At 35.5% G+C, this 19,743-nt stretch overlaps 1 protein-coding gene across 4 annotated transcripts in view; it reads right to left on the bottom strand.

Moving 5' to 3' along the window:
- ASB3 (ankyrin repeat and SOCS box containing 3) overlaps window positions 1-19,743 on the bottom strand; it is a 95,014-nt gene that overhangs the window by 22,422 nt on the left and 52,849 nt on the right. For all 4 annotated transcript variants that reach the window (XM_057743679.1, XM_057743677.1, XM_057743680.1 and 1 more), the window contains 4 exons: window positions 14,218-14,330; window positions 13,502-13,637; window positions 10,886-11,063; window positions 7,547-7,744 (listed from right to left, as the gene is read on the bottom strand). In XM_057743679.1, coding sequence (XP_057599662.1) covers window positions 7,547-7,744; window positions 10,886-11,063; window positions 13,502-13,637; window positions 14,218-14,330 — 625 coding nt within the window. The remainder of the gene's footprint in view (window positions 1-7,546; window positions 7,745-10,885; window positions 11,064-13,501; window positions 13,638-14,217; window positions 14,331-19,743) is intronic.

Genomic DNA, 19,743 nt, shown 5'->3' with positions numbered 1-19,743 from the left:
ATGCATAGAAAAAAATCTATAATTCTAAAATTTCTTTATAAAAATGCATAACTTTGTTGTCTGTCTACCATATATTGCTATTTGTTCCTGGAAATCCCATAATTCATATCACTGTTCTTGAAAAGAGCCCTGTATACATGTATTTTTTTCTTCTGGCTGCTTTCAGATACCAGAAAGCTGAAAGAATTTGTTGTCAACAGTTGTGCACTATAAGAAATGCTAAAGGATGTATTGATACTTCTGACTGATGGTTCTAAACAGTTATAACCAATTTATTTCAACCACTTCGACCTCATTTAACTAGGCTCTCATTATTTTGTCTGCAGTTATTACTTGCTGATTCCACTACAGAACAGACAAGCAACATGTGACATGGACTGCTGAACACATTCCAATAAACAGGTAGGTAAACAGTGGGAAAAGCTCAGTACATTGTCCCATTAAAAATGTGATATATAATTCTCAAGAAGACTGCTAATTTTCAAGGCATGTGTATTTACATGTACAATTCAGGGACTGGCTGAACTCTTCTCTCAAGCAATTTAAAACCATCAGTGGCCTAACCATAGATACTCTAGCTCTTAAAGAGGACATATTTTTGCTACAGAATACAAATGTCAATGGGAACCCTAAATGCACCCTGTTAGATTAAGTATTACAGATAGCTAGAGAACCTATTTTCTGTTTAGAATAAAACTATAAAACCAAGAGGCTTTCTTATTCAAGTTTCAAATATAACACCTAGACATGTGGTTCATGCTAAGAAAATTTTAAGGACAAGGCCATAGATAAACCAATCATCCATCTCTAAATGTGAAAGGAACATGTGCACATATAATTCCCTATAATAACAAACTTTACTGAGCATTTATTCTGTACCAGGCACTATGTTAAATGTGTTACATGGAAGATTTGCCTTAATCTGCACAATAACCCTAAAAAGTAAGTTTTATCATCATCTCCACTCTAGGTGCAAAAACTGAAGCTTAGTCACAAAGCTAGTAATTGGTAGAACTGGGATAATAATATCAAACCAAAATCTAGCAGTGAATATGATACAGCAAATATCTGATATATCTCTCCTACATTATAAAAACCAAACACTTCATGAAATAGTCAAATTGAGAATTACTTTAAGGCCAGACCTATGTTTCCCAAAGTATGTTTCATGGAACACTAGTCCCTGAAAAATGATCTATGTGAAAAAGGTTCCATAATGAAAATATTTGAGAAACACTTTATAATATACACTAGTCCATAAAATGACAAATACAGGATGAACTTAAACAGTATACTAATTACATTTCAACTTATGTGTTCAAGTGTTTTTCTTCAACCTCCAGATACCTTTCAGAAGAAGTACCTTTAGAATTAAAGCAATGGATCCAATCTTAATCTGAAAAAAGCCTAACAGAGCATAAAATGCCCCAAAAGTCTGTAAACACCGAAACAACAGTGTATTTATTGTAAAGTTCATCCTATGTTTCCAAGTTTTTCAAACTATTATAGATTCATCCCCCCTTAGGAATTCATAAAACACACCACCTTAAGAAAAATTCTTAGAAGCCCTCCAGGAAAGAAATCTAATTACCATTGGTTAACCATGTGTTTCCCAAACTTAACTAAGGAACCCTTTTTATCCTGTGCATTATCTATTAACAATGTATAGAATGAGTATTCTACAAAACACACTTTGGAAAACCCAGCTCTAGTTTCTTCCAATTATCACATTGCCTTATGTTAGAAAGGACAAGAACATACTCCTAAAAGGCTCATGAAACTGCCTACTGCTATATTATAAACTCTTTTCCAACAAAACTACTAGTTACATGGTGAATAATAAACATAAAATAAACTGAAGGATCACAAACCTTTCTCGGCATGCCCTGAGCTTTTACAAAGGATATTAAGAAGGTCTCAGATATATGTACAAGCTCCAGAAACTCAAGCAACTTCAGTGCTCTACAATGACCTTGATTATTATGTCATTGAGCAAGAGTAGACCCTACAGCTTAGATAAAACTTTGGTTAAAATGTAAATTACATGGATATATGTATGTGTTCCTCTTAACATAATACAAATTCTCTTTCAAGCCCTAATGAAGAACCAGAAAAACTCTTCAAGTCCTAGAGTAGTCCCTCCTATTTAACATAAATATCAAGAACAAATTGTGACATTAAGAGACTCCACATTATATAACAGTGAAAATCATAAGACACAGAGAAAGAGGAGTATTTTAAAAACTAAAAATGTAACATCTACACCTTATTTGGAGGCTTTGTACACTTTCCATCATACTGCTCTTTGAAGTTCAAAAATGTGCACAAAAACAGGCCCAGATAAAAAAGAAGCACAGTAAAAAGAAATTCAACATTAAAAAGGTTTCTTTTAAACAAATAGAAATGGGCAAATATCTTGAGCATTTTAGTTTCAATTACCCAACAAAATATCCAACCAACTTATTAGCTGAATTATCAAAAGGCCATACTGTAAGTTTTACTGGATGGCTTTCAGCCATCAGCTGAAAATAAAATAAAAACATTAGGTTGTGGGACTTCCCTGGTGATGCAGTGGTTGAGAATCTGCCTGCCAGTGCAGGAGACACGGGTTCGATCTCTGGTCTGGGAAGATCCCACATGCCATGGAGCAACTAAGCCCGTGTGGCCACAACTAGTGAGCCTGCGCTCTAGAGCCCATGAGCTACAACTACTGAGCCCATGTGCCTAGAACCTGTGCTCTGCAGCAAGAGAAGCCACTGCAATGAGAAGCCTACACACAAGGAAGAGTAGCCCCCTGCTCGCTGCAACTAGAGAAAGCCCATGTGTAGCAACGAAGACCCAACACAGCCAATAAATAAATAAATAAATAAATGTATTTTTAAAAAAAGAATCCAATTTCAAGACAAAACAAAACATTAGGTTGTGTCAGATGTATCTATGTATGATATGATAACAAGAATGGACACATTTATTTTTACAAAACTAATGGCATAACAATGATTAGTATCAATTAGAAAGACAGACAAAATCAGGTCATTTAGGCCAGGATCTCTTTCTACATTCATATGTAAAAGGCATTAATATTTGTTCAAATTGTCCTGAAATTTCTCAACTCCTCTTTCACCCATTCCAGTTAAAAGAGTCTTTTTCTTGTATTTTCTCATTTGAGTTGAATTACTCAGCTATGCCCTTGAAAGACTGGTTTCGTGTCACTAAAGCTGTTAACTTGTTAGCCCCAAAGGACAAAGAATGCTTTTGTACAGTGGTGGAGGAGACAAGACACCTTTCCATCATGCTTTGGAGTGTGAGAAGAGCTAAAGGTCACTGCTTCAAATGGAAGCTTATCCTCTCCAAGGGATACCCAGTAAAAATGTTTCAGAAGGCTAATCTTGAGCTAAAAAGTTAAATCGGCTGAATAAAACAATAAAGGGAAAACTTAAAACCAGAGCTATTATTTATATTTATTATTTTCATCACCTATGATATTAATTATACTATTTGTAAAAGCAGATACGTTTACTAGAACATAACAGGCCAACAGTGCAAGGTCACAAATATTAAATTTCTAGAACTCAGAGAAATACCAGAAAACATACAAGTAAGAAAACAAGTTTTTGACTCATTAATGCCTAGTCAGTTAAGTGTTGACTAAATCTTTTATACAACCATCTTATACCAAACTAACATTATTATACAACACTGCTGCTATAAAAATAAAATTTCAAAACTTATACCACTAAACATCTCATTATCTATTACTAAATCTCTGAAAATTTGAATATTTAATAATTAATTTTGGAAAATGGAGTCTCCCAAGTGCCCTGGTATCATTACTGTGACCAAAACTCAAATTCTTATTCATAATTGGTAAATGTAATACAAGAAATTCATACATTGCTTTTGTTAAGGGAAAAACAGCACAAAAAAGTTATTTTTAAATGAAAATTATAGTCAACTATCCTTGCTTTTTAAATGGTAATTTTAATTAATTTATTTTTAAGTATATAACTGTAGACATCCAAATTTTCAGATGCATTCTTATTGAAAGAAATAAAAAATTAACGTACTTTTCAATTTTGATTTCTTTCCCCAGGCACTGGCTATATTACCCTCTTGATACACTAAAACAAAACCTACTGGGAAAATGACAGTTTTCTTGCTTGATCAGCTTTACACCGAGTCCCAAAATAATCAAATGATTTTCACATCACATGTACAGTGATAACATGCAAACTAAGAGTCAGATGTTAGCTTATTTAAACTTTAATACAGACACAAATTTAATTGATGCCATTTTTTAGATAGAGGATGGCAAACAATGGATTTCTTCTCCAGAAATTAAGAAGAGAATTAACCTTGATACTTTTCTACTGTGTGCCAAAAATTGTGCAATGTACTATACTTTTATACACACATTAAATGTGAGCATATGTGATTATGATGCTACCATCAATTAGATTTAGTCCCTTGGGAAATGTTTCCTTTTCAATTAAATTCCACACAGAGTAGGTAATAATGGCAAAGCTATATCAAAATTAAGCCTACTGCCATGGGCCCAGGCAAACAAATAAAAAGTCAATTGGAAAGACTAGGAGAATGTACCTTCATAAAACAGGTATTCTGATGGTTTGATTTTTTCCATATAGACTAACAAATAGTATTTTCCAGTGACTTTTCTTACTGAAAACCACCTTACTAATTAAAAATATATTTTGTCCAATTACAAGTTTCCACATAAAAAAAATAGCTGACAAGCCCTTTTAAAGCCACCAAAACAGATTTTATGCTCTATAGGGCCATTTTACAAAACTGCCAAGAGTAGCAAAAAAACAAAGTTTGTTAGCTCATGTCTGTGACCAAAGACCACCATAACCGCACTGCAGCTTCTTTAATTTTAGTTTTCAGCAGCTTGATTATTTGTAAGCATGCTTTTCTTTGAGTTTATCCTATTTTGGTTTACTGAGCTTCTTAAATCTATAAATTTATGTCTTTATCTAATGTTGGGAAGTTTTGTCCATTTTCAGTTCACAATCTCTTTCTCCCCTCTTCTGGACCCTAATGACATGAATGTCAACCCCAGTGATATTGTCTCTCGGGTCCCTGAGGTTCAGTTCTTTCTTGTCCCCCCAATCTTCTTCTCTGTTCTTCTGTTTGGATAATTTATATTGGTCTATCTCCAAGTTGACTCTTTCCTCTGTCAATTCCATTCTGCTACGGAGCTCATATAGTTAATTTTTCATTTCAGATATTATATTTTTCAGTTTTAAAAAGTCCATTTGGCTCTAGTTTTTATTTCTCAGCTGAAAATATCTACCTTTCCATTTATTTCAGGCGTGTTTACTTCATATAGCACCGTTATGATAGCTGTTTTCAATTATTTAATATTTCCAACATCTAGATCATCTCAGGGTTGATACCTGTTAATTGTCTTTTCCCTCCAAAATCAGTCATATTTTTCTGGTTCTTCATATGTTAAGTTATTTTAGACTGTACCCTGGACATTATGAATAGCAATGCTGTGTGAGTCCTGTTATACTCCTATGAATATAATACTGATTGTGTTTATTTTAGCAAGCAAATAATCTAGTTAGGTTTAGACTACAATTTCTTTTTCACCTCTACAGACAGTTGTTCCAATGTTGGTTCCGTTCTCAAGCCTTTGCTATGCTGTTTTTGGTCTGGCCCCATGAAAAGTATCACTCAGGGGCCTGAGACTTGGGTCATAGTTCAAATCTTGTTTTCAACAATGTCTGTCCTGTGCATTTAAAGCTTGGATGGGCTCTGGACATATGCAGGTTTGTACACAGAATTAAAAGAACCCCTTCTCCAGCTCTCTCTTCTCCAGGATTCCCCTCATACCCTCTGTCTCACAGGGTTCTATTTACCTGATTTCACAGGCCAGAAAAACATTAATTTTAAGGTGTTTTGGGGTTAACAGGGGTACTGCTATGGTTTAATATGTTTAATTCAAATTACACTTAGAAGATGATGAGGCTTGAGCTTAGCTACTATGATCAGGACCAAAAATATCATTCCTCAAAAAGGTAAGATGAAGGCTAAAACAGATTATTGTTATATTGGACACACAGACATACAACTATACAAAAAGTACTACATTCTGATCCAAAAAAAAATGTTAGATTCTGAGCTAATAATAAAATACAATGGAGATAGATATGCACAGAGAAAGACAAATGAATCAACTAAAGTCATCAGTACAGTCCTAGTGAGGCAAAGTAAAATAATTAGGGCTCCTCTGTTTAGAAAGACAAAACCTAAGGAGGTATACTATGAAATCATGAAAGTTATGCAGATACTCAAGATTAACCAAGACCCCAAATACTCAGAGTATAAATAGTGTATACCTAGAAGCTTAAATCCAGAATAAAATACTATTTTACATAGCAAATGTTAAGTGGTGGTAGAGACTGAAAAGCTTTAGCAAGTAAGTTTTTGATAAATGTTTAAATTAAATCATAGCTAGCAATCCATAATGATGAATTCAGGGACGCCAATGAAATTTGAGGTATGCCTGCAACCTCTTTTGCGTCATTAAAAACAATAGCAACTATCTGAACAACTTATTCCATTATTGGATGGACCATAGATTTTACTCAGTATGGCTTTTCTTACACATAGCCTTATTCTTACTCTCTATTTTAAAACCTTAGGAGTCTTACAGACAAGTCTTGGCCAGAAGCTAACCAATAACCTATCAATAATTCTTTATTTATTCTACTCATAGCAGCATGGCAGATTAGCAAAAGAAGTATTTAAAAAATTTTTAAACTTAATTAGTGTAACCTACAGAAATAAATGCTACAAACTAACACACTAAAAATGCAAGAATATTTACAAAACTAAAGTTTTATTTTAGGCTCATAACAAGTCTTGTAAATATAAATTTCGAATGATAAACAGCCTGAAACATGGTCAATACCATACTTGACAAAGACATTTCAAATTCTTTATCTTTTCACCCCCCAGCTTTACTGAGGTATAACTGACAAATAAGATTATGAGATATTTAAAGTATATAATGTGGTGATTTGATATACATATACACTGTAAAAACATTCATTGCCTCATATTTACCTCTTTTTTTGAGAGTATTTAAGTTCTACTCTCAGCAAATTTCAATTATATAATATAGTGTCATCAAATATAGTCACCATGTTACACATTACATCCTCAGGCCTTATTCACTGTATAACTTAAAGTTTGTTTTAATTCTTAAACTGTTTTGAAGACCAAGGATATCAGAGAATTCCTGCACTTACTTTATTAGAAGTATGCTCTAAAACTGCTACACCAAAAATATAATCCAGAGCCAAAGAGATGAGGAAAACAATCTGACATTAGCACCTCATTTTTATTATAGTTTGACTGAACAAGGTGCATCATAGAAGGCTTTTGTTTTTGTCTGTTTTTTGTTTTTAAGTTATCAATTTAGCTCTAAGACGTGTTGTTTCATCACAAAAGAAATTCATTTGGAAATACATCTCCATATAGCAAAAAAGAATAAAAATATAGCAAATATACATACTCCTTTTGGAAAGCCATACACATGGGAGAACTGAATCCAAAGACGAGGCACATCTGGGCATCTGGGCTGTAGCCAGACTGTAGCAACATTTCCAGGCACTCTTCATGTCCTCCAAACACTGCTGAGTACACAGGACTCACTTTGTTTGGCCCAGTGTCACAGACCCGGTTAGTAAGTGGTATTAACAAGTCCAAGATTCTGCAAATACACAAATTTAGGAATATATAATGTTTTCATGTGTACATAAATATGGACAATTCTATAGCACATATTCAACATTGATTTTAAAAAGTCTTTCTGTCTTCAGTGTACTTTCTATCTACAGTAAGTTATTACAAGCTACATACTCCAAAATGTTATGCTTATTATTGTTGCTTAATAGAAAGAGCCTTCAATATATTTGAAACAGAAGCAAGTAATGTTCCTATAAAGTAAATAGGGGACTTCCCTGGTTGCACAGTGGTTAAGAATCCACCTGCCAATGCAGGGGACATGGGTTTGAGCCCTGGGCCACGGAGCAACTAAGCCCATGAGCCACAACTACTGAGACTGTGCTCGAGAGCCCACAAGCCACAACTATTGAGGCTGCATGCAGCAACTAATGAAGCCCGTGCACCTAGAGCCTGTGCTCCGAAATAAGAGAAGCCACTGCAATGGGAAGCCCACTCACCACAATGAAGAGTAGCCCCCGCTCGCCGTAGCTAGAGAAAGCCCACGCACAGCAATGAAGACCCAACGCAGCCAATAAATAAATAAATAAATTTATTTGGGGCTTCCTTGGTGGTACAGTGGTTAAGAATCTGCCTGCCAGTGCAGGGGATGTGAGTTCGATCCCTGCTCCAGGAAGAGCCCACATGCTGCACAGCAACTAAAGCCTGTGTGCCACAACTATTGAGCCTGCGCTTTAGAGCCCATGAGCCACAACTACTGAGCCCATGTGTTGCAGCTACTGAAGCCCACGCGCCTAGAGCCCATGCTCCGCAAAAGGAGAGGCCACGGCAATGAGCAGCCCACACACCACAGCAAAGAGTAGCCCCCACTCACAGCAACTAAAGAAAGCCCGCACACAGCAAAAAAAGACCCAATACAGCCAACAAAATAAATTAATTAATTTAAAAATAAATAAATTTATTTTTTTAAAAGTAAATAGGTAACATATTGTCCTTTTTTATTTTTTCACTAGTTATTTACCTTACCACCATCACCCTACTCCCCAAAATTCAAATTTTATATATTTTAGGATCTACTAAATTACTTAAAACTTCACTATACTGAATATAAACTTGTTATCAAGAAAATAAGTTATTTTCCTTCATAAAGTAGCAAAGTTTTATTTTTCTAATTAGTAAGAATTTTTTAAGATGGTGAGTGACATGAAAAGAACAGTATTTTCATCAGGAAGAAATCGGAAATTCTGTTACAATATTGTATTCTCAGAAAAGATGATGAACTCTCCAAGTATTAAGGCAGATTTATTTTAAAAATTGGTTGCTAACTAGAGAAAGTTCTAAAGAAATTCACTGAAACATAAACTCTTAGATTACTTCTAAATTTACCTCCAGCACTGAGCTGGAGAGAAAGAACTAGTCTACTCTTCTAAGAAAAGCAAATATTATATAATAATGCAAATATCATATAATAACCCAAATATGTGGAATCTAGAAAAATGGTATAGATGATCTTATTATTTACAAAGCAGAAATAGAGACACAGACATAGAGAACAAATGTATGGTTACCAAGGGGCAAAGGGGTGGGGTGAGAGGAATTGCCAGACTGGGATTGACACATATACATCATTGATACTATGTATAAAATAGACAATTGATGGGAACATACTGCATAGCACAAGGAACTCTACCTAATGCACCATGGTAACCTAAATGGGATGGAAGTTCAAAAGGGAAGGAAAATCTGTATGTGTATGGCCGATTCATTTTGTTGTACAGTGGACGCTAACACAACACTGTAAAGCAATAACATTTTAAATTAAATTCAAATTAAAAAGAACTAGTCTACTCTTCTAAAATTAAAAATAAAACTAAAGGATAATGTAAGCCAGGAAATTCCCCTTTCTGGAAAAAGAAAGGCAGAGCTACTCCAAGATATCTTTATAACATTCTTTCTCTATGTTACTTTTCGTTAGGTAAGGTAGGACCAAGATAATAACATTTATGGAGAACTTATATTTCACCATGAAGGAAATCATCAGTGACAAACAGAATTCTCAAAATTGAGAACAAATTCTCAGGAGGGTTTTGGTATCAATTTAAAGCTCACAGTATAATTGTACCTAACATTTATGATTAAATAAACAATCAAGAATTAAGAAAAACATCAGATTTTTAAACCTAAGTATTTTGCTAAAATAAAGAATCTGTTTAGTGTCTCTTACATGTAATAAATATATTAAATGTTTCTAAATGAGTTGGAAAAATTACACTCTTCAACAAGGCATAAACATGATTACAAATCTTTCAGGAAATAGTAAAATACAATGCCACCTAGTGGCATAATAACCCAATTACAGCATCTGTTTTCCTACTATGTAAACATACTAAAGACAAGACCATTTCAATATTACTTTTTAAATTAAATAATACTAGCAATAGCTATAAAAATTATTATTGTAGTAGTATGACTCTAAAAACTTTAAATATATATTTTAAAAAACTGTTTGGTACCAATCTATGTTAAGATAGGCTGCCATATTCTCACAGGTATAAACCAGGTTTAATAATTTCCAAGATTCCTGGAATCCCCAGTTTCAGAGAGTTTCAACTTTATTTAAGTCTCTTTCTCTCTTCAGAAAATACCAAAAATTTCATTGAATTTCTGGCTACGGAAGAAGAGTAATAGAAGCAGGGGAAAGTACCAGGCTGAATTTGAAATCAGACAAAGAGAGGTCCAGTCAAAGGGTTCAAGATATGGAAGACTACCCAGTCCACACAAAAGAGATCACAAACCAAAACCTTCCTGGGATCAGGGAGGTACCATAAATAAATTGAATAAAGCCATCAGATCGATACTTAAAGATGCCTGGGACAAAACTGGAAAGGAGTGGGAGAGTATGGCCACAGATTAAGAAGTCAGAGGGAAGAGGTAACACCCTGAGAAAGCCCCCAGGGCCAGTCTGCCTTACACTAGGGAAGTGCAAGCAATACTAAGAGTTGCTGGGGATGCATGGGGGACAGATGTGGGGGTGGACAGTCACCCAGCAGACCAGCAGAGAAGGGAATACCAAGGATTATGCCTGGAGGTAAAAGGTCTGGCCCAGAAGATCTATTTCTATTACCTTTGAATTATGAGACCATTTTTATTTTCCGTTTTTAACACTTACTTTGTATGGCCCATTTGTGCAGCTGCATGAATAGGTAACTGCCAACTGTCCTCATTACAGTAAAGATTAGGATCTGCCCCACTGGAAAGCAAAAGCTCCACACATTCTGTGTGGCCCTCTTGAGCAGCAATGAACAAGGGAGTAGCTTTGTCCAAGGCTTGACAATTGACATTTGCACCTAAAATAAACATTTAACATATAACCCTCATTAATGCAAAAAAAAGAAAAAAAATTAACAAAAACTTCAAAGCAGCTGCCTTTTAAAAGGGTTTCGTAGTACAACAGCTTTTCTTCCTTAGTAGATATTGTTGTTAAAACATTAATTTTCATAACATTGGGAATCACTTAATTATTTTTGCTTTCATGTTGGCAAGAAAACAAGTGATTAATATTTAAGAATTCATTTTTAAACTAAAATAAGAATCTTATTCAATGAAGGATTCATTTCATTCCAACCCCTCCTCCAACAAGCACCCTGAGGATCCAATAAGCAATCATTTAAAAAAGGAAAAATGCAAACCATCATATATGGATAACATTTCTGATCATTACTGGAAGGATAAGAAAAAAATCTAAATTATGAGACTTTATAGATGCCACTAATCGATTCAGAATAAGATTTGTGAAAATAAAGTCCAGTAGATATGATATACATGGAGGCTACGCCTTTAAACTAATGTTGACTATACTCTTCATTATATCACTTTTCTTCATGGCCAGTGCATGATAAACAGAGCCCACAATAAAAGGAAAAAGGTCTATTTAAATGGGTTTCTAAGCTGATTTTTTAAAGCATAAATTTAATCAATTATTTACATGCAAATGTATAAAGATCTGAAAAAGTTCAGTGACCTCAATTTTTGTGGAGGTTTCAAAGACAGTAGACTTCCTCAAACTTTTCTCATTGACAAATAATGTGTTAAGCATGCTAAGTATAGTGTTAATACATGATGATGACAGTCTTTAAATTTCTGGAATACATCTCAGTGAAAAATCATCATCAAGGGGGGAAAGACTATTATTTAAAAGGATGTTCTATATATACACCTTGAATAAACCAAAGCCCTGAAATGAGTAAAAACAATACAAAACACAAATGGTAAGTTAGAGTTTATGGAACCATCAGAAATTCCAACTGGATATTCAGTATGTCTAGATATATAAAATCTTCTTGACTTGTACAAGGTGGCTTCACCTAGTGTCAGCCTCAGAAAGAAATGAACACTGTAAATAAGAAAAGACTAAGTCAAAAAAAAAAAACAACCTATTTAACTTTCTTTTTTAAGCAATGTTTCATTTTGATTGACAATTTCAATGTATAAGAAAGAATAAGGAACCAGTCCCTGTAAGATTACAGGTAGAATAGTTAGGAAAATGAGAGAGAATTCACTGAAAGTCATTTTAAAGAGTTAGAAACATGTATAGTTACATTACAAACATACCTACATAACTTTTCAACTTGCTGTTCATAACTATTCAGAGAGAAGAAAAAAAAAAAGAAAAAAGAAAAACAAAATGGGTGCTTAGTGTTCCAGGAGACAGGCTCAGCATGAGGAGAGAGTCATTAAGCTGCAATTTAACCTATTTCATTCTAAATATTAGTTACACACTAATAATTGGAATGGAACTTATGGGACTGGAAGTCATAAATGCATCAGGACAGTCCTTGGGAAGGTACAACATAGAAGAAGGAAGGTGAGAAATCAAAAGTCCTGGGTCCAAGTCCTGATTCTGCCAGGTAATGCTTTCTAGATCGTTGGCAAGGCACTTAAACACTCAGAGCCTGGAATTCTTAATTAAACAAACAAACAAACAGAAACTTGTATAAATGATTTTGGGGATTCTCTCTGCTTTACACTTTGTTTTGGTAATTTATTAAAAATTTAGGTATTATAGAAGATATGTAAAAAGCCTAGGTATTTTAAAAAAATGCGTGGTGGCAAAATCTGGTGTATTTCCCATCGGCTCTTAACTCTCCATGCTTCATCAGGTTAGCAGTGTGAGTGTACATGCAGTGTCTGAAAGAATTGAAAAGCTCTTACATAACAAACATTTCGGGTCGCAAAAATGTCACACAGAGTAAGAATGCCACCTCAACATCATCCTCTCTGATAATGCTGAGTGTGTAACGGTTGTCACCGAGAAATCTTTAGTGGGTTTATATTGTTATTTATTAACATAATAAAGTATAAACATGCTTTGAAATAAACCCATTTAATTATCGCACGATTTTATCAAAACATACAACTCAAAGGGGTAATACACAAAACAGCTATCTAAGAAGTTAATTAAGCCTATACTAGTCTTGTACCCTAGAAAGTTGGAACTGCTCAGGTCCCTATAATAAAGGACAGCCTCATCATTCAACTTGCCAATAAATCTGCTTTAGTGATAGATCATTATGGTCCTACTCAGATAAATTGGTAGTTGCGCATTTGTATTATGTTACTAATAGAGACTTAGTAACCAGGCATATAAATTAACTTGTATGTACTCTTATTTACCACTAACATAAGACCACCTGATTTATATCTGATCAAGAATTACTGTTCCTAAGAAGTTACAAAGTTAAAACTCATGATCTTAACAGTGCAAAGGCTAATGGATTAGTCTTACCTGATGATATAAGTATGCTCAAGCTTTCTAGCTTGCCATATTGAGCAGCCACAAATAAAGGTGTGATTCCAAAGTCATCCTGGCATTCCTTGTTTGCTCCTTTTTTAAGAAGCAATTTTATGATCTCAGCATTTTCCTAAGGCACAGATTCACATATTAAACAAGAGAAAACAAAGAAAATAGAAGATATCTCTTTTTTTGTTGTGTTTCTTATTGTGTTTAAAATATTTATGTTTTTTATCCTCACTAAAGGAAAAAATTGTATCAGTGGATGGGAAGAAAGTGGTCTGTACCTTTAGCTAGACCATTAAACACAAACAGATAAAACAATGATCTCTAGGAATTATAATTCTTATAAAATCCTGCAAAATTAGCTTGTAAGCACAAGCACTAAGGTGTTATCACAGTTTCTAAACACAGTGCTATAAATAAGCCATTGCTCACTATCAATTTATATCCCAAATATTCTGATGGTCTCTTAACAATGCTATCAACATTTGAAAAACTCAGATAATCCCTGCAGCCCAAAGCTGCTAGAACTACTAGAGCAGTTGGCTTATTCAGAATGATCATTAGCATTTAGACTGCCTTTTCTGTACTGCACTAACCATCATAAATCACAGGCAAGTAGGAAGCAAAAACTGTATAGAACTGTCATTTTAAAAGGGTAAAACACACAATTTACATGGAGATGAAATAATAAATTCAGAGTTTACCTGAAAAGTAGCCTGGTGCAAGGCGTTCCATCCACACATAGAATGGGATCCATTAACATTTGCTCCGTATCGAAGCAGCAGCCTTAACACATCTATCTGTCCATTTTCAACAGCTGCAATACAGCAGTCAAAAAAATTATTGTCAGTAAAAAGGCATGTTGGTAGGGCTGGGCACTTTGGTGATGTTCTCACCACTTATTTGGCTCAGAACTCACCATACTGTGATCATTTCTATCAACAAATCAAAACAAATACATACTCTTATGCAATTACAAAACACTTATCACAATTGTCTTAGCCTGAACCCATTAAAATATACATCCTTTTGGTATACATACAAAATTATTTTCAACTGTATCTTAAAAGATACAGAAGAAATGGAAGCAGGAGGCAAACATATTCTCTTTGATAATGGAGACAACATGTTTCTATTTTGTTCAAAATGCAATTGGGAAGGGGATGCGATGAACAGGTCAGAAGAAACAGCAGCAGTCTGGAGAAACAGTCTCAAAAGAATTGAAAGGTTGGCGACTATTACCATCTGATTACAAATGACAACTGTAAATGGCAAGCAAACTGAAAACACAATACTGCAACTCTGCATTTTAGATATTTTTACTGTAATAAACGATTGTTAAAATGATGTTCTTATGTCAACCAACGAAAATTTAGTAGAATCCTGCTTATTTGAACTAAAAGCGGTCTTCCAGACAAACTTAGGAGTGTTGTTAAAGAAATGCATATTATTTCACTACAGTAACTGAAACTAATGACTCCCAAAGTGCTACTACAGTAGATTCTTTGAAAGAATAGTTTGCATGCCTATAGAGAAAAAAATCGTATGCCCTTTTACTAATTTCATCAAATTATGCTACTTTCTTTCACATATCTAGTTTAACATTAGCACACGATATGCATAGTCTAATATCATGCACATATATCAGTTTATAAACCCTACTTAGTGAGGATGAACACAGGTATAACGCTATTAAGCTAATACCACAAACAAGTGGGGCTAAACTTTCTAGAATATTATCTGCCACAAAACTTTGCTATGAAGGTGGGAAACTCTGGAGGAGTTAATGAAAAAAACAGAATGCCAGAAGAGAGCTAGATACTACGAACAAAATAAGAACATACACACCGTTAGCAAATTAGGTATACTGTGAATGCTGTAGGTATGAGGCTATTATAATGACTTCTTAGAACTGTTAAGTGCGGAGAAATACCAGTATCTATAAGAAGAGAGAGCAGAGATGTACATAAGAAGCTCTGATTTATGTGTTATTTACTAGTAGGAGGCAGGAAGCTGGAATCAGCAACTCTCAGTCAAAAGTTAGAAAGGCACTAGACATTTGGACAAAGGGCCACACTTGAAACATGATAATATAAATAAAACAATGGAAGATAAAATCCTTAATTTCCCTCATAAGGATTGTCAGAAGTTCTTTAATCAAGAATTCTCTTATACTAGAAGGTTTCAGAAATTTAAACACCTTGGTTGAGATAGTATTACTGCAGCAGAAGTTTAACCTAACTCATCTTGTTTCTAAGTTAATATTCAAGGGCATTTTACCAGGCAAAGAACAACAGTTTTTTAAGCTAAGTTATTTTTCTCTAATCAATTAAAATCAACCTATTTGGGGGCAGAGGTCAGGATAGAAAAGGGAAGAAAATCTGTTTCATATCCAATTCATACATCATCAGTACTGCTGGCAAAAATCACGCTATAGCCAAAACGCTGAGTTGAAGATTATCAGGTTGTCAGTGGTGATATATGAAACAGAGTGAAGATAAGTTTGATTCCATGAATTAGGCTGACCTTCTAAAAATGAAAGTCGAAAAAATTTGCTTTGAATATTAAATACACTATAGAAGTCAGATAGAAAAATTTTAATATCATAAATGTACTAAGATATCTGATTTCTGCACCTCTAGTGAAAAAAAATTTCTTAATGGCAAAATCGCACTTTTATAGCTCTTGCTAATTATTTCAAAATAAAGTAAATGGTTAATTCATGGTTAATAAATAAGAAATAGTAGTTTATGACAAAGGATTAATCTCCAAAATATACAAGCAGCTCATGCAGCTCAATATCAAAAAAGCAAATAACCCAATGCAAAAATGGGCAGAAGACCTAGACATTTCTCCAAAGAAGACATGCAGATGGCTAACAAACACATGAAAAGATGCTCAACATCACTAATCATTAGAGAAATGCAAGTCAAAGCCACAATGAGGTATTACCTCACACCAGTCAGAATGGCCATCATCAAAAAAAACTACAAACAGGGGCTTCCTAGGTGGCGCAGTGGTTGAGAATCCACCAGCCAATGCAGGGGACACGAGTTCGATCCCTGCTCCAGGAAGATCCCACACGCCGCAGAGCAACTAAGCCCGTGTGCCACAACTACTGAGTCTGTGCTCTAGAGCCCACGAGCCACAACTACTGAGCCCATGGGCTGCAACTACTGAAGCTCATGCGCCTAGAGCCCGTGTTCCACAACAAGAGAAGCTATGGCAATGAGGAGACCGTGCACCGCAAAGAAGAGTAGCTCCCACTCACCACAACTAAAAAGAAAGCCCACGCACAGCAAAAAAAGACCCAACACAGCCAAATAAATAAATAAATAAATTTATAAAAAAAAAAATACTACACACAATAAATGCTGGAGAGGATGTGGAGAAAAGGGAACCCTCCTGCGCTGTTGGTGGGGATGTAAATTGGTACAGCCACTATGGAAAACAGTATGGAGGTTCCTTAAAAAACTAAAAATAGAACTACCATATGACCCAGCAATTCCACTCCTGGGCATATACCCTGAGAAAACCATAATCTAAAAAAGAAATGTGTACCACAATGTTCACTGTAGCACTATTTACAATACCCAGGATATGGAAACAACCCATCAACAGATAAATGGATAAAGAAGATGTGGCACATATATACAATGGAATATTACTCAGCCATAAAAAGGAATGAAAATGAGTTATTTGTAGTGAGGTGGATTGACCCAGAGTCTGTCATACAGAGCGAAGTAAGCCAGAAAGAGAAAAACAAACACTGTATGCTAACTCATATATATGGAATCTAAAAAAATGGTACTGATGAACCCAGTGACAGGGCAAGAATAAAGATGCAGATGTAGAGAACGGACTTGAGGACACGGGGCAGGGGGTGAAGGGGAAACTGGGACGAAGTGACAGTGTAGCATTGATATACATACACTACCAAATGTAAAATAGCTAGTGGGAAGCTGCTGCATAACACGGGGAGATCAACTCGATGACGGGTGATGACTTAGAGGGCTGGGATAGGGAGGATGGGAAGGAGTCGCGGGAGGGAGGGGATATGGGGATATATGTATAAATACAGCTGATTCACTCTGCTGCACAGCAAAAACTGGCATAACAGTGTAAAGCAATTATATTCCAGTAAAGAACTAAAAAAAGAAAAAAGAAATACTAGTTTAGAAAAGTGTATTTAGAGCTTACATCCAACTACCAAAGCCTTTCCTCTGGAAGAGCTGGGTTAACTTCTTCATCCTGATATAACAAGTTACCAAATTGGAGGGGGAGTGGGAACCATACTGTAACCAAGTATATTATGCTTCAATGAAAGTTTATTTAAAAAACAAAAAACAAACAAACAAAAAAAACCCAGACTCTAACTTATTATTTGTTTGCCTCCTTATCATTGGAAAACTATGCTTTCTCGATGAGAGACGCTGTGTCCCATTCCCCTTACGTGCCCAGTGCCAATCACAAACAGAGACAGGTGATAAATAAGCACTGACTCAGTGAATGAAAAACAAACATCTAAAATAAAATATGATTTTCTCTTTTTTAAGAATTCATTCCTCTCCAATCATACTTCTGGATATGACAATAACTGGCACTAAACTATCCATCACAAGAGTGGGAAACATACATTAAGCAACTTTTTCTAGCATTAAACAATGGGCAAAAGACTGTGATTCTTAAGGAAAGGGAAACACATGCAGTGAGCCCCTTGATCACACTAGCTTTCTGCCTCGGGACATTTCTGCATTATGGTGCAATGAGCTAAAGTCCAAGCAGAGCAAGGGTAAGGTTGAGGAAAGAATATTCCGAGCAGAGGAAACAGTCCAAGCAGAGTGTAGCAGTCTGCTGAGCTAAGGAGGAAGAAATCAGGGTTTAAGCAACTGAAATCAGTGGGGCAAAGCCCAAGAGAAGAGGACTGTGCAGAGGGGAGGCCCTATTGTGGAAGCTCTCCAGGAATCCTTGCCTGAGGTCTGGGATGCACATATACAAGGCAAGATGAAGCTTACCAGAGAATGCTGAAGGGTTAAGAGTGGAACAGAGATAACTAGAGGACAAACAGTGCTGAGGGGCAATGGAACTCCTAGGAGTTCTGGCCCAGTCGGAGTGGTGAAACCACACAGATAATTTGATACCTGGTTAACTAACACTCTGGGCATCCAGCTAAGACACCCAAAAGGCAGAGCCCTAGGAATAAAGACCACATGTGAGACTAAGGCCTCTCTAGAGGCCTGAATGAAGCCTAAAATAAATCCTGATCAAGAAGGAGGCAGAGGTTGGGAGTTGAGTCCTCCTAGGAGTTAGACTTGGGAAATACCTTACACTCTCAACAGAGCATAAAACCAAACCTAAACAAGTTCAAGGTGATAAGCCAGTAAATAACTTACCTACTATTTAAAAAAAAAAAAAAAGAAAATCACTATTTCTCAGAGGATAACAGAATTCAAGTCTCTATGATATACTATCCATAATGCCCAATATACAAGTCAGAAAGTAGTCAGCAGAAACTGATCCCAAGACGACCCAGATATCGGATTTAACAGATTTGCTAAAGTAGTTACTATAAATACGGTTTAAAGATTTAAGGAAAATATGTTCAAAGATTTTACTTTTAATATCTATGGTATACACATAGCATACATAGAGAATCTGAGAAGAGAAATGAAACCGTTAAAAAAAAACAAGAAACAAATGGAAATTCCAGAACTAAAAAAAGAAATGGGAACTTCCCTGGTGGCACAGTGGTTAAGAATCCACCTGCCAATGCAGGGAACACAGGTTTGAGCCCTGGTCCGGGAAGATTCCACATGCCGTGGACCAACTAAGCCTATGTGCCCACAACTACTGAGCCTACACTCTAGAGCCCACAAGCCACAACTACTGAGCCTGTGTGCCACAACTATTGAAGCCCATGCACCTAGAGCCCATGATCCACGACAAAAGAAGCCACCACCATGAGAAGCCCACGCACTGCAACTAAAGAAAGCCCACGTGTAGCAACGAAGATCCAACACAGCCAATAATAAATAAAAAAAATAAAAAAAAAAAGAAATGGATGGGCTTAAAAGAAGATCAGAGATGGTAGAAGAGTGGATGAACTAGAAGACATCAATACAAATCATCCAGGGACTTCCCTGATGGTCCAGTGGTTAAGGCTATGTGCTTCCACTTACAGGAGGCACCATAGGTTCAATCCCTGGTTGCGGAACTAAGATCCTACATGA

This window comes from Hippopotamus amphibius, chromosome 7 (assembly GCF_030028045.1).
Source record: "Hippopotamus amphibius kiboko isolate mHipAmp2 chromosome 7, mHipAmp2.hap2, whole genome shotgun sequence".
NCBI lineage: Eukaryota > Metazoa > Chordata > Mammalia > Artiodactyla > Hippopotamidae > Hippopotamus > Hippopotamus amphibius.
This window is presented reverse-complemented; position numbering and strand designations above follow the sequence as displayed.